The sequence below is a fragment of the Bos indicus x Bos taurus genome, chromosome 1, assembly GCF_003369695.1.
Source record: "Bos indicus x Bos taurus breed Angus x Brahman F1 hybrid chromosome 1, Bos_hybrid_MaternalHap_v2.0, whole genome shotgun sequence".
In the NCBI taxonomy this organism is placed as follows: domain Eukaryota; kingdom Metazoa; phylum Chordata; class Mammalia; order Artiodactyla; family Bovidae; genus Bos; species Bos indicus x Bos taurus.
Window position 1 is genome coordinate 86,815,708 of NC_040076.1, and position 27,325 is coordinate 86,843,032.

At 39.9% G+C, this 27,325-nt stretch overlaps 1 protein-coding gene across 12 annotated transcripts in view; it reads left to right on the forward strand.

Annotated features, from left to right (window-relative positions):
* PEX5L (peroxisomal biogenesis factor 5 like) overlaps positions 1-27,325 on the forward strand; it is a 314,349-nt gene that overhangs the window by 70,044 nt on the left and 216,980 nt on the right. For 7 of the 12 annotated variants that reach the window (XM_027540359.1, XM_027540360.1, XM_027540345.1 and 4 more), the window contains exons 1-2: positions 1,638-2,696; positions 4,537-4,608. The exons of 3 other annotated variants lie outside the window; for them this stretch is intronic. In XM_027540359.1, the coding sequence (XP_027396160.1) occupies positions 2,604-2,696; positions 4,537-4,608 (165 nt within the window). In that variant the 5' untranslated portion in view covers positions 1,638-2,603. Of the gene's footprint in view, positions 1-1,637; positions 2,697-4,536; positions 4,609-27,325 lie in introns of those variants that run through there. 2 more of the 12 variants (XM_027540362.1, XM_027540352.1) reach the window with 2 other exon arrangements.

The window sequence follows — 27,325 nt, forward strand, 5'->3', positions numbered from 1 at the left end:
TATGGGGCTGCAAGAGTTGGACACTGCTTAGTGACTAAACCACCTCATACAATTAACTCTAAAAAAGGACTGCTATAGAATTTAATAATTAAGAGTCCATTGGTGACTGTCAAGAATGCAATTACAGTAAATTGCACCCTGATTGTGATTGGCTTAGAAGTGAAGAGAAAGGAAGGTGGCATCACTGACTCAATGGACATGAGTTTGAGTAAACTCCGGGAGTTGGTGATGGACAGGGAGGCCTGGTGTGCTGCAGTCCATAGGATCACAGAGTCGGACACTACTGAGCGACTGAACTGAACTGATGGCTAGTGAGCACAGACCACTCTTTCAAGTTTGATGATAAAGAGATAAGAGAGATTGAATGAATGCCTTTAGGGGAAAAGCAGAAGGAAGTCATCTTTTAGGACAGGAAAAAAGTGAGCAATTTTGTAGGCTGCAGGAAGGAAGGTGGTAGAGAAGAAGGGATTGAAGATAGGAAAAATAAGATAGGAATTGAATACTGACAACCACGAAGAAAAGAGTAGGATGGTCTTTGTTTCTTTTGTGTATATTATATATTTTTCATTAACATTTGCTTTAGTAATATCAGGTCTACTGTTTATCACATTGAATAGTATTGAATAAGAAACAGTAATAAAATTTTTTGAAATATGTATATGTAAACCTTTACACTTGTTTTCATATCTATAGTTAGGCAAAAATTATAATTGAAGCTAGTTGGCACAATTAATTAAATCATATATTCCTTTCCCTTTCAAAATTTCCCTTGTATATTCCATTCCTAGTGAATATGATAAATTCTTTTAATTCAACCCATATACAACTGGAAGTTTTCAGTTAAAACTCTCACTTTTTCATAAACTCTTATAAGTCTTTTAAAAAGAACATTGAGTGCTTCGTTTTCCAGGTCTCTATCCCATTAGACTTTATTATTGCTTTGTTACTTACTTGCAAAATTTTCTTCTATAATAGACATTCTGTATCCATGGCCATGTATGATTTTCCTATACATTTTCCAAGTTTTATGGTTTATTTAGTTCAAGTGAATATACCCACCTTTCTGTTTCATTTTTGTGGAGGTAGATAGGGTTAAAGAGAGATGGAACATTTACAGAGAGGAAAGATGATCAGGCTCAATGTTCCTAAGAAAACAGCAACTCTGATCCAGTGATATTAAAAAAAAATCATCAGTACTAAAAATATAACTAGATAGTTCTCCTTCCAGTTATTCAGAAAGGGTTCATAACGGTGTGGGGAGGAGAGGAGATACTGTATTTGGAGTGTCAGAATTGGACACTTATCCTGAGCTGAAAGCTTCTCACAGAGTGGGAGACGTTTTCAGCAATTTTTCTCTTTCCTCACTTCTCCACCTCGAGGTCCTCACCATGTTAACTTCACTGCACTGATACTCCCTCCTCAGCTGCATGTAGAGGGGCAGTGCACAAAATCTGCTCTCAGCAGGTAGCATGCTCTCAGGCTGAGGTGGACAAGGGCCTAACCTCACTGCCTCAGGGGCAATCCTCAGCTGCAGTGGCTGCAGGGAGGTGGGAGGAGCACAGGAAATGATTCCCTTCTGGCTTCTCCTCCCCCAGAAGCCCCGCCTCCTCATGCTAGGCCAGTGGGGAGGTTAGCTTTCTTTCTCCTTCTAGGTCAGTCCTCTGACCAGTGTGAAGGGCCACGCAGGAGCTATGGAGTTGCTTTCTTGTGCTTGACCAAGTGCATAGATAGAAGACAGGGATTCCCGGCTGGGAGGAGGGAGGAGAGCAGAAGATCCCTGGCTGGGCTGGCTGATCTCAGCAGTCCAAGTGGAAGCTGAGAGCTTGAAAGAGGATTATACTCGCACTAGGAATAAGCAGTAAGTGAGCGAATAGCCATGATGGCTTAGAAAAGGCTTAATCCCCATGGGGTTATGGGGTGAGCTAGAAAATATTGCTTAACTCTAGAGTAAAACTGGAAAGCTTCTGTGTACAGTTGTCTGCTGTTTGGAGACTAGGAGCTTAAGTACAAACCCAGATGCCTCCTCCCACTCTTGGAAAATGCCAACTTCTGTTTACAGTAGTTGGGAATATAATCTCCTTCCCTGATCTAGCCTCTTTCTGGGGAAATTTAGTACTAAACCAGATAAGGAGTTGTGATTAAACTGGAGAAGTAGAATCTGTACTGGCAGGAAGGGCAATCTTGAATTATGGTCTGTGAATGCCAACATTGTTATATATATATATATATTAGTAGTGATTTACTAATCACAAGAGAGTCTAGGGTGGGGCATTGAAAACTTTTTTGACAGAGAAGCTGAGTAGTCCATATGCATGAGATGAAATACAAAAATTTGTATAATTAAAAATAGATGGAGGGGTTTTTTGAGCATTAAACTAGAACAGCAGTCAGGGAACATGGCAGTACTTGGATAAACATTAGCTAGAAAAAGAAGAAATTTTAGTTTCAACGATTTCACAATGTTTACAAAGTCAAAACAATGATCCGGGGATACTTCGGTTAGTGTGGCGCATTATATATACTATTGCTGGGCAAGATCTGTGGTTTTCTGGTCAGCAAGCTCTGGCAATGAAGCCACTGCGGCTGGTGCAAAGAATTCTGGGATGTCTGACAGTGAAATGGATGCAAAGGCACATATTCCATCTCTACTTAATGTCCTTCTGTCCAGAAATCGGGTCATGCAAATGAGCTACTTGGTACGTATATAGATCAATATTCAGTAAAGGCATTTCTAAATGATTTGCATTAGAGGGTCTCTGGACAATACCTTATGGTGACCAGTGGACTAAAAGGATACGAAAGCAAAGTGATAGGAAGTCAGTTTGATTGAAACCAACCTTGTTCTTTTTGTTTTCCATCAGTCTTGAAATGGAACCTCAAATGAGGACAAGAATAATAATAGAAATACTGTGGCCATCTGTTCTTTTCTAAGTGGCTAAACTCATTAATATATGAATGAGAATTCAGATTTTATTTATGCATCCTAGTACTTGAATATTCAGGAAATCTCTATCAGGGGAAAAAAACACAACAATAGGAGGTATGTTTGTTGGAGGGGTGAGGGAGTGGGGAAGTGTGGAAATCTGCTTTTGAAATGTTATAGGAGAAAAAACAGACAAGAATCATGTCCCATAATGTAAAGAAGACTTTTGTCATGTTTGCTGAAGGATGTAATTCTTCCCGATAAGACGAGGATCCTAATGTGGCACAGTGGATGGAAACATAAGAAATATTTATAATTCCCTTAATTCTAGTTGATATAGTTAATACTGAGCAAGATTTTGTTTTTGTTTTTTTTAAGATAGCAATCTTGGATTACAGCTAATTAGGTAGTGAATTTTCTTTTCTTTTTGTTACTGGTCCTCTGCAAGGTACTAATAATTTCTGAAATTATGAAGAAGTAACTGTCATTCCTGGTACTTCCTTTAACCCTTGCACTGGGAGAAAGGGGGGAAAATAAGACTCAGACATATTATCTCTCTCCTGTAACACAACAGTAAAATTGTTGGCATGATCTGTGTTGTTTTCTAACTTTATAACTTTTGCTATGGGGAAAGACAGATGGAGGGAAAAATGCCAATAAAGAATATTTTTTTTAATGGTCTGTACTCTTCCAACTTTTTAAGCTATCTAATTTTGAAAATTTTCTTATTTACCTTTTAAAAATTATTTCTGAGTTGTCTCTTCCAATATTAGTTTTCATCAGATTTATAGGCAAATACAGAAAATCTGGGGCTTCCCTGGTAGCTCACCTGGTAAAGAATCAGCCTGCATTACAGGAGACCCTGGTTCGATTCCTGGGTTGGGAAGATCCCCTGGTGAAGGGATAGGCTACCCACTCCAGTATTCTTGGGCTTCCCTGGTGGCTCAGATGGTAAAGAATCTGCCTCCAATGCAGAAGACCTGGGTTCCATCCCTGGGTTGGGAAGATCCCCAGGAGGAGGGCATGGCAAACCACTCCAGTATTTTCTTGCCTGGAGAATCCCCGTGGACAGAGGAGCCTAGTGCTACAGTGCATGGTGTTGCAGAGTCAGATACAGCTAAGCAACTAAGCAACTAAACATGGCACAGCACATAGAAAATCTGAAGATTCATTAACTGAGTGGTGTTATACTTGCTTATTCTTAAAAATATATGAAGAATTAAAAGCAAACATTTAGTACCTGAAGTCTTAAGCATAATATGATCACTAAATGCAGCTTCACTGTTTAAGAAAAATGCCCTAGGACTCTAAGGAATGTATTATTTATCTTGAATTATTAAAGAATATTTTCTGAAACTATAGAATTGAAAAAGAAGCATAACAATATTCAGAAAAGGATTAAAGGTATAATTTGGATGGGAGAGGCTAAGCAGAAGCCAACAATTTAATAAAAATATTTGCTACTGTCCATGAGAGGTTGGCATAAAGAATGATGTATTGTGACTAGTGAACAAGGTTAAGTAAAGACTTTTATCTTTAAAAAGTATTAAGTAGGAATTAACATTATTAACGGAAAGAAACTAAATGATCATTTAAAATTATTCTTTCACAAGAAAAGTAAAGAAAAAGGATATGGAAAACTAAGCAGTGACGAAGACCTGGAAATAATTGTTGATCAAAAGCAGGTAAGTGAATGCTTACATACATTTTCTACTGTTGCGTTGTACATTTTTGACAACTGTGAGCCCTTTGACCTTTCAGCTCTGCCCTGGCAGCTTTATTAGCCTGACTAACTGAGCCCTGCATAAGACAGATTTTGAGAGCAGCTAGGCCTCTCTGTCTAAGGCCTCTGATGCACTGACTTCTGCATGATGTCAACATGTATGTCCTGTTTGTAAGAATGAAGAAAAATAAAACAGAGCAAAATAAGAGAATGTTTGGAAATTGAAAACCCTACTTGAAAAAATGAATCAGTACAACAATGATAATTTGGTTTGGAAAAAATATTTAAACAAGAACCAGAATGTATCTTATTTTGAAAATGAGAAATGCTACTATAGTGTAAAACAATTATAATTTAGGAGGAGGGGGATAAAAGACTTTCAAAAACTGAGAAGTTTAAAACATATTGCCCAGTTTACTTTCACAGATTGTCTGCAGTAAATTTAGAGAGTTCAAATTTCAAAACAAACCAAAAAAGAAGCTAGTTAATAGTCGTTAAAACTGCTTGTAATTTGAGAAACATCTAGCTTGTATTTTATATAGGCCCATAAGGTGAAATGAAAACTGTTTAATAGACCATAAACAGTGGCATACCAGGTAATGGAAGGTATCCAGCTCGTGTCACGGAATTGGCATTAGCCCTTAACGTCTTTCTTAATTATCAAGGAGACAAGAGAACTGCACATCTATTTCATGTGTAAGTGGCTGTGATTCTGATGATTTTGACATAAGTTCAGGTAGGGATAGAGAAATAATTCAGAGATCTGAATAAATGAAGCTATTAGAATGAAGGCAGTCAGCAAGTTACAGAACGCCAAGTTGAATTTGGACAATTTCCTAATCATGCCATTTGTTTTGCATCATGGTGATTGCATTAAAGGGGCCATTGTGTCTGTTTCTGAATAAAAGGGAAAATGACCATCAGAAGAGAGCAACCAGAAACAATTGACTTACAGACTGGCCTGTTCGGCCTGGAGTAATTGTGATTACTGAAGTAGTATTCCAGGGAAAACTGGTCAAAGCATCTCCCCAGGAGGTGTAGATTATGTCCATACTAGAGGGTTCACTCAAACTACAGTCAGGTTTTTCTTGCCTTGTCTTCACTCTGCTGCTCCTGAGTAAACCAGGGTGGAAGAATGTTGGATTCGGCCCTGTGTTTCTGCTTAGTGCCGAACTGTCAGTTCAGTTAATAAGTGGGACCGGAGGCTGAGTGCTCTGCTGGACTATTAGCCATCATTTTAACTATGTCAGATTAATTTCTTTCGGTGTGTGATCTCTATTTCCCATATATCCTGCCCTATAGACTGGTATTCTGATGGAAGGACTGAACCTCCCTGGCAAATGTAAAAAAGGTAAAATGCAATTGAGTATGAGAATTCATATACCTATACATATCTCTATTAAAATGAAAAGTTTTATTTTATTTCTCTCTTAATCATGAAGAAGTTAAATTCCCATTCTCTTTACAGTTCTTTAGTATTGTTCTACTTGCCAGAGCTGCTTTTCTTTCTTTTCTTCATTTTTTCCTAAAGCTTATTTTTAAGTGAATTCGGGGATTCAGAAAAGAGAATTGTTGTTTTTCACAAATTTATATTGTTGTGCCTAAACACATTTTGTTAACTGTTAAAGAGTCTTTTAAAAAATAGAGCCTACTCTCCTGCTTCTTCAGAAAATAACACTTTTCTTACCTGGATCAAAAGAGGGAGGATTCGGTTTCTCCATCACTGTTGACTCTAGTTCTCATATTTCCTCTGGTGCCACTGGACAAGCTGGCACCAGTTGGCAGTAACCCAGCTTTACTGAGTCATTCATGTCAAAACTTGTTTTAAAAGATGAGTAATTATGAATATGAGTTGGCTTTGGTGTTTGCTGTTGGCAGTAAAAAGTAGTCCCTCCTTTTGGGGACGGTTTATTTGGTGTTGATGTAATGAGTAAATCCTAGGTAGAAACAATGACAGCATTGACAACCTCAAAGTAAAATATTTGGGAAAACACTCTAATTAGTCTTTATAACACTATTAAAAATTCGTCCTGAATTTAAGAGATCAATATTAAAAGTGCATGTGTGTTTGTGAGTGGATGTGTGTGGAATAGTTTTTTTTAATATTGCTTCATCTCATAGTTATTATACATATTTCAGCAGGGGAGGAGGAATCTTTATGTTCAATTTAGTCTTCCTGTGTCTTTTCAGAAACATGGTAGAAATTTGTTAGTCAGTCTTCATATAGTTACAAAATTATCTCAGTAAATGGTGCCAAAAGAAAATCTAAAGAAGATAAATAAAATAGTTGGAGTGTTGTGATGGTTGGAAGTCCAGTAAGCTCATTAAAACTGTCATTCAGAAGCTGTCGCTCTACAAACGCTGTGTAAGCTATATGCTATTTTATCAGTCATGTGATTTGTAAGTCTTATACTTCCACTGAAAGCCCACAGTTTTGCTTATGTAAGCACATTAATAACAAGCAGCATAGAGTATGAGGATTTTATTCACTCTGGCTGCCCACATTCAAGGGGGTAAAAGGTGATTTCTTTGTTATTTCTCTATAAGAAAAAGTAATTTTGGAAATGTGTAAGTTTTATTCTTAAAAGGTAATATTGTGCTTTTCTCTTTGTGAAATTTTAGTGGCAAGATTTATTTGAGATATGTAGGAAAATGTTCCAGAGAATTCTTAGGTTAGTGTTGATGTCCTAAAGTAATAAGAGGTGCCACATAATATGTAATTACACACCCACACAGTTCTATAGTCATTTAAATGTAAATGGATCACATTGGCATTGAAGTCCATATTCTTTTCCAGAAATCCCCGGTTTTCAAACTCCAAGCCTAGAAAAGTAATCAAAGGAAGCATTGGATAAAAATCTTTATACCTCTAAAAGCCAGACATTTGATATAAAACTATTTCATTATATGTATAATTATATAACATATATAATATACATATGTACATTTACATATAATTAATAGAATTAGTTCTATATTTGGCTTTCTAGGATAAATGTTAAAAGAAATTTTATATATGTATTTTGGTTATTTTTATTATTTATTAAAATATTCTCTCCTGATTGGATGGGGATGCCTCTTGTTTAGGAATAGATCTCATGTACAGGTGAATTTCGTTTGAAGTTACTGAGATGTCAGGGGTCAGTGTGGAGGAGTAGATTGTCAAGTGCCATGAGTAAGTGATTAAAAACATTAGCCACTTTGAATAAATAGTAAATTAAAGTACTATTTTAATTAGAATAGAGCCAGTTTAATTCAAGGTTTGTGATATGCTGACCAAGATAACTTTTTTTTCTAAAATGTTTCCAAATTCCAAGCAAACATACAGGAAGTAATGAAGGCTAACACAAAATTATAGAATATTGTCATTGTAAAGAGGATACACTTGTAGGTTCAAGCATTTCAAAATAGTTTTAACAGTATGCCATAGATGATTGTAGGACTCAGAGTTGCAGCTGCATATCCTTCAGTGCAATAAGGCAGGGAAATGTCAAATGTCAACCTGTAACAAAGGTGTACACGATCAGAACCACCGTTCTCAAATTTAGCAGCCTCAGAATCCCCTTGAGGGCTTCTCAGGAATTGCTCAGTCCCACCCAGCCCCTAGAATTTCTGATTCTGTAGGTCAGGTCCAAGTAGGGCCCAATAACTTGCTTTTCTAAATCCTCAGTTCTCACTGCTGATCCTAGACCTTATTTTGAGAATATCTGGTCAAAGGAAACAACTCTTATAGTTCTGAAGAGAAAAAACATATGTATCACTTGTGATAAATCTGACATTCTTCACCTGGGAGTTACCTGGAAACCTAAAAACTAGAATTCATAGATATCCAATGTAATGATGATAAAAACAAGAAAACCACAGCCATTTACAACTAAAAGTGCTCAAAGATTCAGGTTTGCATCTGACTGAATTCCACTTAGTAGCCTTGTGGTAGCCTTGTGATTTGAGGTATTTCCATATTTGTAAAATAATACTCTGCTCTTCCCACCTCTTAGAGTTTCTCTAAGAAAATGAGTTTGTAAAAGTACTTTGTAAACTATAAACCTGTTCAGTTCAGTTCAGTTCAGTTCATTCAGTCGCGTCCGACTCTTTGCGACCCCATGAACCGCAGTACATCAGGCCTCCCTGTCCATCACCAACTCCTGGAGTCCACCCAAACCCATGTCCATTGTGTCGGTGATGCCATTCAACCATCTCATCCTCTGTCATCCCCTTCTCCTCCTGCCATCAGTCTTTCCTAGCATCAGGGTCTTCCCAAATGAGTCAGCTCTCTGCATCAGGTGGCCGTAGTATTGGAGTTTCAGCTTCAGCATCAGTCCCTCCAATGAACACCCAGGACTGATCTCCTCTAGGATGGACTGGTTGGATCTCCTTGCAGTCCAAGGGACTCTCAAGTATGTCATTTTAATTAGCTGGTCATCATCACCTGCTTGGCCAGCCATACAAAATATCAGAGACCAGGTGGCTTACACAACACATATTTCTTTCTCACTGCTCTAGGGGCTAGAAAGTCCAAGATAAACATGCTGATATGTTTGGTTTCTGGCGAAGGTTGTCTTTCTGGCTTATAGAAAGAGAGTCTTCCCCGCTGTATCCTCACATCATCACCTGGCAGAGAGAGGGAGCAAGCTCTGGTGTCTCATCCTCTTATTAGGGCCCCATTCTTAAGGCACCATTTAACCATTGTCATCTCCTTGTGGGCCTGTCCCCAGATACAAATACATTAAAGGTTAGGGCTTCAATATATGAATCTGGAGGGGACACAAACATTCAGTCCATAACACCACCCCAAAACCCCAATTTAGCAAACAGGAACATTGAGATCTGGAGAGCTGAATCTAGTTGCTCTGAGTCCCTGGTTAGGTACAGAGAGCACTGGAAGCAGCCTTCCCTCTTGATGTGCAATCCAATACACCGTCTGTCATCCTACATAGCTCCCTATGGTCGCCCATTATCGGTCATCCCATAGGTGGGCATTAAGAGGTTGATTTGCTTCAGTGCTGTAATTATATAAAATAACCACCTACTAGGAAGTACCATAATTGGCCAGTATTTATTGAACCCTCACAGGAATAATCTTTTCTATAAACATTCCTTAGCAGTTTACTTCCCTCTTGGCCCCTGTAGCTTTATTAGGAGAGAAATGCCCTTCCAAGCAAATATATACATAATTAGAGCTGAAAGGAGGAGAAGGCAATGGCACCCCACTCCAGTACTCTTGCCTGGAAAATCCCATGGACAGAGGAGCCTGGTGGGCTGCAGTCCATGGGGTCGCTGAGGATAGGACGCGACTGAGCGACTCCACTTTCACTTTTAACTTTCATGCGTTGGAGAAGGAAATGGCAACCCACTCCAGTGTTCTTGCCTGGAGAATCCCAGGGATGAGGGAGCCTGGTGGGCTGCCGTTTACGGGGTCGCACAGGGTCGGACACGACTGAAGCGACTTAGCAGCAGCAGCAGCAGAGCTGAAAGGTGGTTGTTACCATCCACTCACCTTTCCCATCCTTAGACAGCCTCCCCCAGGAGGGCCTTGACCAGACATGAGAAGCACCATGGAGAGAGACAACACTTACCTTTCTTAGCCCCAAACCTTCATCCACTAAAAAGATGCACAACATGAGAGTTGCGAGTTAAGTTTTATTTGGGTCAAAATGAGGACTGCGGTCCAGGAGATAGCACCTCAGATAGCTCTCTGTTCCAAAGAGGTAGTGGGAGAAGGTCAATATATCAGATTTTGGTGAAGGAGGAGTTCAATGCAATCAAAAGCTTACTTTACAAAAGGTTTTCTGCTAATCATGAGGAGCTGATGTCACCATGAAGGAATTTAGTGATTTTCTAGATATGAAGAGATGCGAGGATTAGGATCATGAAATCAGTTCCTGAAAATATCTAACTATCTAAAGACCCGTTCCACCAATTTCCCTGGAGTGCAAAGTGCCTCACTCTCCACGCTCAGGAGTTATTGAAGGTGCAGCTGCAGCAGCACAGGGTTCAATCTCCACAGAGGCAGATGGCAAATGCCCTTGTTGTTGTTCAGTCACTGGCAAATGCTCTTGGCAGGTGCCAATTTGTAGTTGACACCCTTATGAGAGTCTCCTTTTAAATTTGTAGAAGAAGCCCAAGCAGAAAGCCATGGAAACTAGAATTTCTATGAATTTTCCTTTAAGAAAAAGAAGAAGCAAAGTATAGACACCCCCCTGTGTTTCCAGTAGCAGAAATGCATTTAAGTAGGATTGTAATTTTATCCTAGTGGTCGTTGTGGGAATGAATCCTAAAGAGGAAAATATAGGCCAATGTGAAAGAAAAATGGAAGAATGAGAAACAGAGAAACAGGAAAGGATATCGAGCTTCCTTCTTGTACTAAGTTAATGTGGTCATTCCGCCATCTAAGCAGCTGACCTGATTCTGGACTCATAAATAGTAAAAGGAATGGGGGTGATATGTGTCACTGCCTTGTTGTACTCTGCACCATCTGGCCAGTGCTTTTCTTGCCATATCAATGTGGTGACTTAATTTAAATACAATTCAGATCCCATTTACCTCTGATAAGACTTATAAAGCTTGAGACCTTGTCTCTTGACATCATGTATAACACTCTTCCTGGGTACCTTCTTGGAACTCCAAGAACAGAAACCCCCTCTAGACTTGCAAGACAGAAACAAGCTGGGCAGCCCGGTGATTCTGAAACAGGATGCTGTGAGATTCTGAAGGACCAAGCACATTATGCAGTTGTGGTTGCCCCCGTTATGCTCACAATAGACATAGGCTCATTAGCATTTTCCCCAGAGAGATTGATAGATGAGAATCGTTTCAATGAAAATAAGCCATATTTATGTCTGATGAGAGAGACCAAAGCTTTTCAAATTTGCTGTCTATATGAAATCAGCATTAGAGTAAACAAAAATTCACTACTGTAGTCCAATCAATGCCATCTGTCAGCAAAGCTATTTATCATCAGTAAGTGTTATACAAGGCAAAGGGAAACTTTTGTGAAAGGTTAAACAGAAAAGCAACTGCGATAAAGGCATTTTCGCTCATCTTTTATTCCTAAACATTACCTACTTGTGTCAAGTAATAATATGAAAACATTACCTATTTGTGTCAAGTAATATGAAAATAGCTCAATTATGTAACCTGAGTTAGGTAATTGAGAAGGGGGCGTGGGGTAGAAATCACAGTAATGCAAAGTAACTTAACTTTTCCTTGCAAACTTACAATGCTGAGGGATTTGGTGGGGTGGGGTGTTGACTTCATACATTTCAAACTAGTGTACTGATTCCCCTAGGCATCACCTCTGACTCCAGGAAAAACTAAAAGGACAGACCTAATATCTTAATTTCAGAGTCTTCTGACATGTTACTGAGGTCTGAAGGTAGAAGGCCAGAAAATGTAGAGGGTGATTCTTTAGAGTGACACAGAGGCAGACAGGAGAGACCTGAAATGAAGGAGGTGGCCATCGTCCCAGTTTCCACTCTCAGCTTTGTCACTTACTAAGCAGAAGGCCTGGGAGTGAGCAGCTGAAGTTCTCAGAGTTTCTGTTTCTTCATCTGTAAAATGGAATAATACCATCTGGCTCAGATGTCTGTTATGGGGTTCAAATGGGGGTGCCTCTCTGAGCAGCCTTGTGTCCAATGCAGCCTCCTTCAGTCAGAGCAGAGCTTAGAATCCAGGCCCACGGCTGTTTTGTCTCGTGTTCGTTCCACCAGCAGCTCAGGCCTCCTGAATGTTGAGTTGGTCGTTACATCTCTTTGTTACTGGTAAGCGGTCTGTGTGCCTTCTGTGGGGCACTGTTGGGTACTCTGGTCTGGTGCCTTTCAGGTCTGCTGGCTCCTCTGCCACTGCACATGTTTGCCATTGTGAATATAGCAGTTGTTATACAGTGGTTAAGAGCGAGGCTTTCACCGTCAGGAATCTGAATGAAAACAGACTACAGCCATGTAGTAGCTATATCGGGAAGAATTAACCAGCCTCTCTGAGCCTCAGGCTGCTCTGCTATAAAATGAAGAAAATTCTATCTACTTCATAAAGCAGTTGTTAAGATAAATAAGTTGCTGTAAATAAATGCTTAACAGAGTCTGTGGCATGAAATAAGTACTTTATAAATGTCAGATACTGGAGTGGGTGAGTGGTGGGAGTTGATGGTAAAAGCCTTGGATTGAGTAGGTATAGCCAGTCCAGGTTTGATGCACGGTACTGGATGCTTGGGGCTGGTGCACTGGGACGACCCAGAGGGAGGGTAGGGGAGGGAGGAGGGAGGAGGGTTCAGGATGGGGAACGCGGGTATACCTGTGGCGGATTCATTTCGATATTTGTCAAAACTAATACAATATTGTAAAGTTTAAAAATAAAATAAAATGTAAAAAAAAAAAAAAAAAAAGAATCCCCTTGGGTTTCTTTGGGACTACATTATAATGCTACTAAACAATAAAGTCTGTTCTGAGGTCATAGATACAAATGCCTCCTTCGATCAACCAAGTTCAGAGATGAGAATAGACTATGTGTAAGAAAAACAAGAAGTGAGAAAGACAGTGTCTGAGATTGCCCGCTGGCCCCTCTAGAAGGGGCAGCACCTACCAGCCCCAGCTAATTGCCATCTTATTGAAAATGGGCTCAGGGTCACCACATGTACTCATTTTTCAAGAGAAACAATAAATCTACTTTAAAAAAATTTTTAAATCAGTTTTTAAATTTTATAACCATGTGTAGTCAAAACAGTGTGGGTCTGTATACAGCCCTGGGGTTCCAGTCTGTGACATACACTTGTGAGACTCTAAGAGCAAAGGAGAGAGATGTCCCTGTACCTTGGTGGGCCTCTGCTCTCCCCCCATTTCTCTCCTTCTTTATACCTCCTGCTTTCAAGCCTCTCCCTTGAAACTAACCTAACCCAGTTGTTGATCGGATTAAAACTATGGACATTAAGATATATTGTTAGATGGCCTTCTGTCTCCTGAGGTTTGAGTACCTCAAAAAAGAACTAGTTAACCTAAAATGTAAAATATCCTCACTTGATAAATTGAGTAGGTCAGAGATTTGTAAGCAGAAAGTATTGCTGATATTTCCTTTTCGGGACTTTTACCACCTCCTGTTCTTACCAACTTAGCATCTCAAAGAGTTAGCAAGGTACCCACCTTGTAGAGGAAAAGCACCCAGCCTTCTTCCACCAGTCCGTCTTCCCCAGCTTTGCAAACAGTAATGCAAACCACAGGGTCCGATGAAAACCTGTAATCACTAAGAGAGACCATGAGTAACCACTTCAAGTTCAACAAACATCTTAAATGCCACCATGTATTTTTATTTTAGGGTATTCTTTTACAGCCTATGTTCATTACATGCAGCATAGAAAAAACTCAACTTTCAAGTTGGAAAAGTAAATAGATGTAAGTAATTTTCAAATAGCCCATTTTGTAATCTAACGGGGGAAAGTGCTGGCAGCATCTTTAGTCACGGAGAAAAATAAATGTAAAATTGAAATGACATGAGCTGACTTGCTGAGTATAAAAATGATGTGATATATGAAAATAACAGGCCAGGACAGTAGTGCTGAAACTCAGCCATTGGAACACAGCTTGAAAGGAAACCATTCAGCCTTTCACTGTGGAATGTTTGCTGTGCTTTTACTGGTTTTGGTTTTTTTTTTTTTTTTTTTGGTTGTTTTAAGTCAGTTTATCCAGTCAGTCTGAAAACTGTAGACTTTAGAGCTGGAAGGAATTTCAGAAGAGAATCTAATGCAGTGATTTTTAAATTGTGCTCCATGGAACCCATTCCCAGCCACTTTAAACAGAGGAGGGGGTTTATGCCTGTGGTGCAGTCGCTTAGAGTAAGTAAGTCGGCCCCTAGGTGTGCAGAGAAACTTTGAGTGATGAAGTGTGCTGCTGCTATGAAGTTTAACTATATTGGTTCTTCATCCAAAGTAACTTGAGTCTTGGAATAGGGAAGTAGCTTGACTCTATCACTTAGATTATTTTTATCACAAGAAATATTAGAATTCAGGTCTACAGCTTCATGTCCTGGCTTTACTCATCCACCCCTGTAACTGCCTTCCTAAATTAAACTACTTTTTATCCTTTCTTCTAAATTCCCTCATGCTGGTAAGCTAAGCATACCAGTCAGTCTAGAAAAATCACTTGAGAAGAGCATGTATTTCAAATGCACAGCTAACTCTATTAAATTTGACACTTTTACGAAAGGATATTTATATGAGATGCTTCCTACTTCATAAAGAGATTATCACAAACTTTGTGACAGCTTCCCACTGTGTATGGAAGTGGAGTGAAGTCGCTCAGTCGTGTTCAACTCTTTGCAACCCTATGGATTGTAGCCCACCAAGCTCCTCCGTCCACGAGATTTTTCAGGCAAGAATACTGGAGTGGGTTGCCATTTTCTTCTCCAAAGGATCTTCCTGGCCCAGGGATCGAACTCAGGTCTCCCACATTGCAGGCAGACTCTTTTACCATATGAGCCACCAGGGCATACCATTCCATTGTATATCAGGGTTCAAATATTAAAGATTTTTAAAGGAATCTGAATTTCCTAAGATCCCCCTAGGAAGATTAGCAAAGCATTTCCTCCCCATTGAAGCAGAGGGTTTTTCCACAGCTCGTCTCTCTGGTTTTCACTTGGATCAGCTTATCATCACCCTTTGAGTTGGTTGTGGGGAATGTGAAGCTGCCCTGCAGTCCAACATATAGCTTCCTAGTCCATCCATTCTAAAGTGAGCTCCCAGCACTTTGTCTAATGAACCTTGCATGTGACCTCACTGATTACTGACTCCATCGGTGTCTATTATCAGTGCTCTGAAAAACATCTGTGGGTGGAAATATTTATACTGAAACTATTTATGTTACAAATTCAAAATCTGATTAAATAAAAATGGCCATGGAAGAGATAGGCCATACAAAAAAAATTTTTTTTCTTCTTTTGATACTTAAACAGGAGAGAGAATTTAGAGAGTGGACTTCCCTTCCTTCTCTTCTGATTTCAGACCTACATGCCTGTTCTCTGCCATTACACTGACCTTGTCATTTCTGTGGTTATGCATTTATTTCTCTCCCATCCAGACTTTGCAATACGTGTCTTCTCCTTTCTGTTCAGCCCCATGCTCTGATCCCCGCCTCTTGAATGTGTCTCTTATTCTGGTACTGCATATATAAGCTTTGACAGAAACACAGCTCTTGCAAACCTGCCTTTCTTTTTAATGCTCCATTGCTTCCTTCTCTTTCTTCAAAACAACTCTATAATTCTGTCATTTCCATTTTTAGTCATTAATTTTTCACGTGGTCTACCCTCAATCAGTGAGTACCACTTCCTTCCTATCTCGTGATCTAGGAAAAACACATACACACACAAATGATCATTCAGCACAATTGTTATTTATTCCTCATCATAGTATTTTTTTTTTTTTTTTTTGCCAAATGATCTCATTCTTTAAACATATGAGTAAGTGACTTATTAAAGAAATGGTGAGAGAATGTACCATCCTGGCTTTGTGCCGGATGTTCTGAATAGAAAAAAAATTCATTCATTACTTTTTCCTAACAAAATTATCTCATTTGTGTAATTCGTGAATAATTAATGAATTCTTGTAGAAAAACACTAAACAGAGGCAAGTAGTTTTCTTCCAGTCAAAAATTGTCCAAATACCACTTCCCTACACTCTCAGCTTCTATCTTTAAATGTGTCCCCAAAATTGACACATTAATTTCTGTGAACTATGGAAGTAGTTTTTGAAAAAGAAATTAGTGATAATGCATCAGTTGATGGATTTTTTTAATCAACTTGTTTAGTGCAGAATAAAACAAATTGAAGCTCACAAACAGGCTTTGTTATTCTTAAACTTTTAAGCTAAAGATACAGAACCTTGGAAACTTTGCATTAAAGAAAAAAATGACACAATATGTCTTTCATTAAGTGAATGAGCAGTCTTACCCTTTCATCCAAAGGATTTTAAATCCTTTTGTGGTTTTATGAACCACAGTAGCCATACAAGACATGCATGGACCACAACACTGCTTGGCTTACAGATGATAGATACTCAAGATGTGGAGAGAAGTGATGTCTCTTGCTGTGTCCCAAATACGGTGCAGACGCCTCAGTTGGGCTCGCAGGCCATGGGTGGTCCAGGCCCTGACTACCCTGTTATCCTCACCCAATGCCACCACAACTCCATGTCCCATTCATACTGAACAACTTGAAGCACCACAGGTGTGTAACACTCTTCCTCCCTTTTTGCCTTTGTCCTGTGCATGTGTACACATATGTGATATACATCACCAAATCTTCTGATACATCCCCTAGGAGTAGAAGGGTATAGATGGAGGGAAGGAGGCCTCCTCATAGTCCTGCTATAGACTCTCCCCTTTGAGAATCCAGATGCTAGGAGAGGAGAAAGAGAAGGAACAAGCCCCTTTTGGCTCTGCAGACAGACATCCTAAACCCCATAGTTGTAGGGGAGAGTGAAAAGGGGAAAAAAGAAAACAAAAGTGAAAATAAAGCCTATACCAAAGAAGGAGAAGAAGCAAATGGGAAAACAGAAAAATCTGAGAAAATATTCTTGATAGACATGTGATATGGAAACAGTTTTGCTATGTATCTTCTGGGGCTTGGTTGTAGGGGAGAAGGCTTAGTTACATTCAGCCCATGTATAACTTTTGTTGTTCTAAAGAAAATTGGAGCTTGATCCTGCCCTGTTCCCTCTCATGGGATACAGGAGGGAGAGCAGTGGAGAACCCAGGAGAACCAGCTCAGGGAATGCTGGCAACATTTAACATTCAGTATTTAGGGGAGACCACTAAGCAAAGAATCATATGTTTAAGAACTAGTTCTAAGATAAACTGTGAGCAAAATTAAATTGTCTTCTTTTTAATTATATGGTAACAAAATAACTTCCAAAGATACAGGGAATGCTGCTTTTGAAAAAAAAATAGTATTTCAATGGAAATGATCTAGCCTCCTACTTCATCTACTTATCTTACAAAAACTTAACAGCCTATTTCTTGCTAGGTGTTTGCCTGGTGCTGGGACACAGAAATTAATAAACACAAGCACGACCTCTAAGAAACCATAATACACTGTAGAGCTTCAGTCAATAGGTAGTTATGGTACCAGTGCTACAGGAGATTTAGAACTGAGGACCTAAGCGAGCATTTAGGACCCTCGGGTCTCTGAGATGTGTATTATTACCCTAGCCATGGTCCTGAAAAAGTTAGAGTCTTCCTAGTGTTCCCTGCTGGAGAAGGCAATGGCACCCCACTCCAGTACTCTTGCCTGGAAAATCCCATGGACAGAGGAGCCTGGTAGGCTGCAGTCCATGGGGTCACTGGGAGTCAGACACGATTGAGTGACTTCACTTTCACTTTTCACTTTCATGCATTGGAGAAGGAAATGGCAACCCACTCCAGTGTTCTTGCCTGGAGAGTCCCAGGGACGGGGGAGCCTGGTGGGCGGCAGTCTAAGGGGTCGCACAGAGTCGGACACGACTGAAGCGACTTAGCAGCAGCAGCAGTATTCCCTGTGTTCCCAGGACAAGACATGGGTTTGCAGAAGAGCTCAGTGACTCAAAGAGAAATTCATGGACCAGCAGCATCAGCATCACCTACAGTATGTTAGAAATTCATACTCCAAGTTCCAGACTGAATCAAAGTCTCTAAGGGTGGGTGGGGACCAGGAATCGGTTTTCACAAGCCTTTCAGGGATTCCTATTCACATAACGCTTTGAGGTGCAGTTTTTTAGACTATTCAAGTTTTTGGTGTCAAGAAAGGATCAATTACTATTTTGGTAAAGACATTAAACTTTTATTTCCTAGCACTACAAAAGAAAAGGAGTTAAGACAAATTAGGGATCTTCAGTCCTTTATTTAATTGTTTCTCACCTTGCAGATATTCCCTCCTGGCTTCATTCATTAAAGTGAACCTACTCAGTAATCAATCCTGTGGCCCATGTTGTTTCATAAAGCAAGTATAGCTGATGGAGACCAAGAAGTAAAACTTATTAATGTAATCTTTGCCTTAAGCTTTTCTAATCTTAAAAATCTTTTATTAAAGCAATAGTTACAAAGCATTTACTATGCATGTACTATACCCTGTTCTAAACACTATATATGTATATATATATTCATGTGTATTGTTGTTCAGTCACCAAGTTGGGTCCAACTCTTTGCATCCCCATGGACTGCAGCACGCCAGGCTTCCCAGTCCTTCACTATTTCCTGGAGTCTACTCAAACTTATGTCCATTGAGTTGGTGATGTTTTCCAACCATCTGATCATCTGCCACTCCCTTCTCCTTTTGCCTTCAATCTTTCCCAGCGTCAGGATCTTTTCCAGTGAGTGGGTCATTTGCATCAGGTGTCCAAAATATTGGAGCTTCAGCTTCACCATCAGTCCTTCCAATGGATACTCAGGGTTGATTTCCTTTAGGGTTGACTGGCTTGATCTCCTTGCTGTCCAAGGGACTCTCAAGAGTCTTCTCCACCACCAGAGTTTGAAAGCATCAATTCTTCAGTGCTCAGCCTTCTTTATGGTCCAATTGTCACATCCTTACATGACCCCTGAAAAAACCATAGCCTTGACTAGATGGACCTTTGTCAGTAATGTCTCTGCTTTTTAATCTGCTGTCTAGGTTTGTCTTAGCTTTTCTTCCATGGAGCAAGCATCTTTTAATTCCATTGCTGCAATCACCATCCACAGTGATTTTGAAGCCCAAGAAAATAAAATCTGACAATGTTTCCACATTTTCCCCTTCTATTTGCCATGAAGTGATGGGACCAGATACCATGATTTTAGTTTTTTTGATGTCCAGTTTCAAGCCAGCTTTTTCACTCTCCTCTTTCACCCTCATCTTGAGACTCTCTTCAGTTTCTGCCAATAGAGTGGCATCATCTGCGTATCTGAAATTGTTGATATTTTTCCTGGCAACTCATTTAGTCCTCCCAACAAATCCATGATGTAGTTGCCATTATCCCCATTTCCCAATGTACAGTAAGGCATAGGGAATGTTTTGCTAGGCGACAGCTTTGCACAACCCCAAGGAGATGTGCTGTGTGCACAGTCTGTGTGGCTGTGCATGACTGCCCAGGGTCCAAGGAGTTCAGTTAAGAAGCTGTCCTTTGCTCATGCTTCCCTGACTTATCAAGGAGACCTGTTATTAACATAATCTTGACTGTGCTAGGAATGTAATAGGGTAAAATCTGAGAAACCTTTTCTGTTTATAAGGGAGACATGTATAGGATTTTAAAAAAGCATAAATCAATTAAGATGGATAATTTGAAAAAGAAATATTCTTCCTTCAAAAGACATTATTCATGTGTATATATGTGTGTGTGTGTGTGTGTGTGTGTGTGTGTGTGTAAAAGAGTCATAAACACACAAGCCCAAAAGCAAATCTATGAAAAAGGGCAGTTGCCCAGTCCTTGGATAACTGCTCACCTCTGAGGCCACTGGGACCCTGCCCTGTACTGAATGGTAGGATCAGGTAACCAGGCAGCCTTCCTAGATAACCAGTAAAAGGCAGGTCCTACATTAGGGTTGCTACATGGGCTCCAGTCCTCACATCTGAGGTGCTTCTCATGATAAGTTAAATCCTTACTTTGCACCTAGAATTGCCTCTGTGCTCACCACATTTGAAAATATCCATGCCTGGATCAAAACAGGAGAGCCCATCATTTCAGCATTTGTTAAATAGCTTCCATAACTGTGCTCTGGAAATTTCACTCTACCAGCTGCCCCACAGCAGCCGACCTTTCTTCTCAGGCTGAACTACCGAGTAGAGCTAGTTTATCCCAGGTGTTGGCATATCTATAGTTTCCCTGCTTACCTGTCTAGAAAAGTGGTCTGAGAAGTGATGATCTGCCACCCCTTCAGACTTTCATTGCCACAACTCTGCCCCTCCAAGCTCTGGTAACTCCCACACCGTCCCAATAGCAGCACCCCACCTTCCTCCAAAAGCCTTACCTGTTGGTGCTCTGACCTTCATCCTTGGGGTCTCTTTTCTTTCACTGGTTACTCTGCTTATACTGAGTATATAGAACCCTTCTGAGAAACTTTGACCAGATCAAAAGTATCACCCATGTTCCCAAGAACTCTCTATTTTTACATACTCTCTCATTTTTGCATAGTCACAAGCATAATTTCAATTTTTTACATAGCTGCAGTTAGTGTGCATTCCATTTTGTATCTCCCTCTTTATGTATTATGCCAGACTCATTTTTTCCACATCATCATTTATTTTTTGTAGATGTCATTTTAATGGTTGCTTTCTGCTGAATCAAAGGGATCCTTAGGCATTTGGGGGGACAGTATGTTTTTTATTTTATTTATTTTTAATTGGAGGATGATTGCTTTACAATATTGTGTTGGTTTCTGCCATACATCAATGTGAATCAGCCATAGATATACATACCGCACAACTTTCCCTGGCTTCTGTGGTGACCACCCACATCTTTCCCTTCTTCTTTCAAGATGCCAGTTATCAATTTAAAAAGGAAAGGAAGGGATTGCAAGAAAATCGTGTACTTTGCTATGATTAGACATATACTAATTGACCATGAATTATGCATATTTGTGGGAATTTGCACATTGTCATCTTTTCATACCCCTCTGCATCTTTAAATATCACTGTATATTTAAGTGGCCCGTGTGTGTGCCACCACACACATTGCACTGCTCTTGTAAATCTTCAACTTTAAATCACATCCTACATGGCAGTTACACAGGATTCTGCTTCCTGAGGCTGACCACAGCTGAATCACAAACATGATTTGCATAAATCTGGTTTGCATGGATTCTTAAGTTTGCTGAGAAAGGAAATTGACTAAATATTGTTAGAACCACAAATAACCTGGGATATAATTTACTCTGGTGCCATATGCATTGAGGACACAGATGTATGGACCCACTGGGATATTCTCTTGCCAAAAGAAAAAAATAAAATACACAGACTTAGAGACCTATATTGAAGTTTAAGCAACTTATATGAATGGAATAATAGACTTAAGTCCTATGACTTTTTCATGTTGAAAGGCAATGATAAAAAGAAATAATTGTGAATGCGTTTTAGAATATATAGTCTTTTGTAAGTAGTCTAGATTTTTAAAATGTTGCCTGGGTCCCAAAATGCAAAACTCTTACATTAATGCAGATCCAAGGAATACAGGAAGTTATTTTAGCAGAACTAAAATACAAGTGAGGATGTCAGGATTCAAGTTTCTGGCTTTACCAATGACTTTCTCTTTGACCTTGAACAAATCTCTAAGCCTTGACATCCCTATCAGCAAAGTGATAATATTTTCCCTACTTCTATCTCACAAGAATTCCTGAAGAATTTCTTAAGAAAACTAAAAAAAAAAAAAAAAATTATCTGAGTCACTCAAGGGGATTACTTCTTGTGAATAAATCCAAAATAGTATCATCTTCAAGGAAGCCACTTACTAAGGCCCTGAGGTTATGAATCAATGTCCTGTATTAAGGAGCAATTTAAAAATGAGATCCCCTGTAGAAAAATGAGCACATACAGAACTATCATTTTTAGATCAGTAAAACTTAGGGAAGAAGGCAAAGTGTAGCTTAATTTTATTAATTTACAAGTGATATAATTACATTGTATTTCTTTTCAAATGATTCTTTTGATAACTTTCTCTCTAATCATAGTGAGAGAAAAAGTAGATAAGTTTTCATATTTATATTTTTCAACTGTTTTGAAAAGAGGACGTTTTAAATAGAGCTAGAGAAATAACAGTGTTGCTAATACGACTGATTCTATTATTTTTAATCAGAAAATTTTTTTCCTGGAAAAGCAAAACTTATGCTGAGGTTTCTAAAGTTTATTTAGTAGTCAAGAAATTGCCTATTTTAAGTAAAAACAATATATCTGCCCCCCAAAACTAGAAAAAGTCCTGCTAGATGAATTTTGTTAACACCTGAGCTTGCTTTAAGATAAAAATGAAAAGCACACAGGGTTCATGATGAGTCTTTAGCAGAAAAGTCACATCATCTCTCTCAAAACACAGAAAACCCAAATTAGCTTCAGCAAAGCACCAAAGAAGAGAACTTCCTCTCCTGAAATAAGTTGGCATTTAGAAACTCTCTGTATAGCTTTGAAGGAAACCAGGCCCTCTGTCAATAAGTGCTCTTTGGAACAGTTATTTCAGGATATACTAGTGTGAAAGAGTAGTAATCACCAATGAGTTTTTATTATTCTTCCTTATTTAGAAATCTGTTTCTGACATCACAAGGGAGTCCTATGGTCAGCCTCCTCAGGACTTCTGGCCTATCACAAAGAAGAAAATAATATGGAAAACTTGAAAGGTTTAAAGCCATGTTTGGGGACAGGTTGCAGAGAAATTTAGTTAAGTCAGCTTGTGCAAAGGTCATTTTAAACACATGCATAAGCATTGAGGTTGAGAGTGTTAGAGCTGGGTGGATCAAACTATATTCCAACTGTCCAATTTAGTTTGGTTATGTCAGGAGTAGGGGAGGGATGGGAATAAAGGGAATTAACATGGTTGAGCACCTTCTATGTGCCAGACAACAATCTGAGAGATATTATTATTATGCCAATTTTTAAGAATCGGGGGAAAAAACTCCAAGGCTGAGAAGGTTTGGGAAACATGAAAATAAGCACATAACTAGTAAAACTGTAAAAATGAAATTGAAATAATCTCCCTCCAAAGCCCATGTTCTTCAAGAAAATTAAGCTACATTGCATTTTGTTTAATTTAAAGGTATAATTGTTAGTTACTGTATATTGCCTAGCACCCGTGGGAGTTCCAATAAATAAAAGCCTTTAAAAAAAAATTTTTTTTTTTTTTTTAAATTCACAGACAGCAAAGAAAAAGGTGGGACTGGGTCAGGCTCAAAACATAGTCCATGCTGGTCAGTCCCTTCTTGGAGATTCCTTGAAAGAAGCAAAGTGCTAAATAATGGAAGTGAGCAGGCAGAGGGTTCTCTTGAAACACAAGAAACAAAACTGAATGATGTAGTGTCCTATTTCCTAGTTTTACACGACCGTGCCTATATTTTACTCGCAATTGGCCTAAAGATAAACTACACTAGAAAAAATGGCTTATTTCCCTGGGTTTTTCTCCCATGCTGAGCACGGGAGTTCCTATATTCATGGCAGATATTTTTTTCTCACTAAAAGTTAATTCCTGAGCTTGTTCTTGTGTAACTGCAATTTAGGTAGTTATCCAAAGCAGGTGCAAAAGAAAGAAAAGAAATCCCTTTGGAACTTAAGATGCTGTGAAGTTTCCCAGTAGCTGGATGAGATTACCCCTCACATCCTTTCTGGGATTAACGGAATTAACAATGTTGGGAAAAACAAGAGCTTAAACATTTTGTAATTTTTCCAGAAGACTAAAGTATATAATGATGCTGAGAAAGATTGAAGGCAGGAGGAGAAGGGGACAACAGAGATGAAATGGTTGGATGGCATCACCAACTCGATGGACAGGCTTTGGGAATTGGTGATGGACAGGGAAGTCTGGCGTGCTGCAGTCCATGGGGTCGCAAAGAGGTGGACATAACTGAGCAACTGAACTGAACTGAAAGTAGATAAAGGGGGTTACCCATGTACCATATTTCACCTTTGAGGATATTTTGAGTCCCTTGTCCCCTTCTAGCTTCATTAGTTGCCAAATATTTGCTTTCTCACTGTGTTCTCGTTGGTTGACCATGTCTCTTTGTCCAGTTCTTCCATTTCCTTCATGATTTACTGCATGTTAGTCTTTGAGTCACTTCCTCAGAGAGGCTGTCCACTGCTTCACTTGCAGTGGAGTGAATTTCTCAGCATCATTCCACCATTTACGTGCCAAGCCATGGTGAGGCCCACAGAGCTCACAGTCTCTCCATCAGTGAGAATCAGTCACTTAAAGACATTCCTCATAGCACTGTGGAAGCCAGCATAAAGACACATAGAAATGATACAGCCTTGCTTCACAAAATGAAACGAAATGAAATCTTTTAATGTTCAGTAGATTGAGAATTTTATTTAAAAATGCAGACCTCATTGAGGACTGCTGCTGCTGCTGCTAAGTCGCTTCAGTCACGTCTGACTCTGTGCGACCCCATAGACTGCAGCCCACCAGGCTCCCCCATCCCTGGGATTCTCCAGGCAAGACACTGGAGTGGGTTGCTATTTCCTTCTCCAGTGCATGAAAGTGAAAAGTGAAAGTGAAGTCGCTCAGTCGTGTCCGACTCCCAGCGACTCCATGGGCTGCAGCCTACCAGGCTCCTCCGTCCATGGGATTTTCCAGGCAAGAGTACTGGAGTGGGGTGCCATTGCCTTCTCCATCGTTGAGGACACCTGCATACAAATAGATTAAGTAGCATCACCAGTAGAATCTTTAAATAAAAATAACTATATACAGTTTATTCAAGCCACTTTGTTTCATCGTGTTTAATTTTATCATCATCACTGTTGTCATCATCGTGGCATTGCTGAACACCCACTATACTTGCTCCTGCTCTTGAGAAGTATATGCTCTCTATATATTTATGAAATTAATGCCTAAACAAAGTGGCATGTAATAAGCAGAAATTTATTTCTGCTTCACTTAACATCTGGAGTTTCACCATCCAGGGCTGGTATGGAGCTTCCCAGAGACATCAGGGATACACGCTTTTCCCAGCTCTCTGCTCTACTGCACCTTGGAGGAAGTCCTACTCCTTATATTTTAACACAGCTATTGAATCCCTGTCCATTGTCTTTGATTTCCAAGAAGTGGGAAAGAAGAAAGGTGGGGAGAGAAGGGCAGCGACTATCTACCCCTCCTTTTTTACCCCCTTTTTTCTTTTCTCTTGTCCACGCCTCCTTTTAAGAAGCCTTCCCAGAAGTTCCATAGAGTTCTTTAATTTATATTTCATTGCCCAGTACTTAGTCATACGATCACAGTGGCTACTACAAAGGGGCAACTCCCAGGAAACACAAAATCATTTAGTCTGCATGGTACTATGTCCACCAAAGAAGCAGTTACTAAGGAAGAAAGATACTGGGGTAGAAAACTAGCCATCTCAGCCATAATTGTCATTCTAAAATTGTCAAAAACAGATTTCACCTCTGAAGTCATTGACAAAGGAAAATAGCATGTATCACACATTTTGCAAATTTTTGTTAACAATTTTGTCTTACAGAATCACAGAGCCCAATATTATTTAAGTTGTGGGTGGGGAAACAGGAAGAACTGTTTTTAGGGAATATGCAAAGTATCTGCAGTGCTGTCTCCAGCATTTAGCAATACAAAAAGGAACAGACTTACTTGTGTATATTCTGAAATAAGAAGAGGTCAACAGGACTTGGATCTCGTGGAATTAACAATTTCATTGCAGTTATGCCCTTGGCCATTAGGCAGCACACGTTTTGGTTCAAGCCCTTTGTCGTGTTTCCCTATTTCAGAATCCCACCAACTTCATCTCAGCCTTTCCTCATTCATCACTCACTTCATCAGTTCTTTAAGCTCCCCTGTGCAAATACTTCATTCACTTTGTCCCCTCAGGACATTCCGTGTCAGTGAAGGGCATGTTATCATGATCTTACCTTTGTTTCTTTCACATTTTAGTGTGCATTTTCAACCAGATTCTAAGTGCCTGAATAGCTGTGCAGTCTATATTCTTGCCTTAGCCCCCAGAGAGCTTACTGGGGTACGGTGTATGGTGTATATAAACAGGCCCTCAGGAGCCTCTCATAGTAAATGCTATGAGAACAAGCAAAAGATGTGAAAAGACAGAAAAGAGGGCCATTTTTATAAGGCTGCCCTAATTGCTGAGCAAGGTTGATGGTGAGGCATGCTGAGACCCCACCACCATAGGGCCGCAGGAAGGGAGCAAAAGCTGACCTGAGCATAAAGAACTGGGCAGCACCGGGCAAGTGCTGCTAACAGAGAAAGACCAGGGGGCAGTGGGACTCCAGGCAGTGCTCTGTGCTTTGGCCACAGTCCCGCACGACGTGCACCAGTGGCTGATTCATGTTGATGTATGGCAGAAACCAATACAACACTGTAGGCAATTATCCTTCAATTAAAAATAAGTTAATTTTTTTTAAATGTCAAGGAATCTGTCCATTTACAGCAGACCCTCAGCGAAGGCTGATGGTTCAGGGAAAGAGGCTGGCAAGTGGTTCGGTGAGGTGACAGGTTCCCAGAGCAACTGATGTTGAAACTCAGTTGTACCTACAGGGTCAGCACTGCAGTCCTTATAAGGAGGAAACTACATCTTATTCATCTTGGTGTTCCCAGCACCTCACCCTCTCCTGCTCACAGTATATTTTTAATAAATGCTTGTCCCTCCTGGTTCCTAGTCCATGACCATACTACTCGAGGCGCCACCTTGCTGGTGGAATGAAGCTGTTAATTCCTCCTCCATTTGAGAACTCCGTTGGTTTCACCTCGTATGAGGAAGGTAGCATGTGGGAGTGGGGCAAGAAAGCCACCTCCCCTGCTCAGGTCCTTTGTTTGTACTTGGGAACAAAACACAATATTCCGTGCTATCAACGGCAGTCCAACGTTAACATAGCCAACTTTGTGTGCAGTGCTGTCATATGTGTTAGACTGCAGGGGCTCTCAGTTTAAAAGATAGCAATTGGCTGCCCTTTCATAATATAGAATGGACTTCCCTGGTGGCTCAGGTTAAAGCGTCTGCCTCTAATGCAGGAGACCTGGGTTCAATCCCTGGGTCGGGAAGATCCCCTGG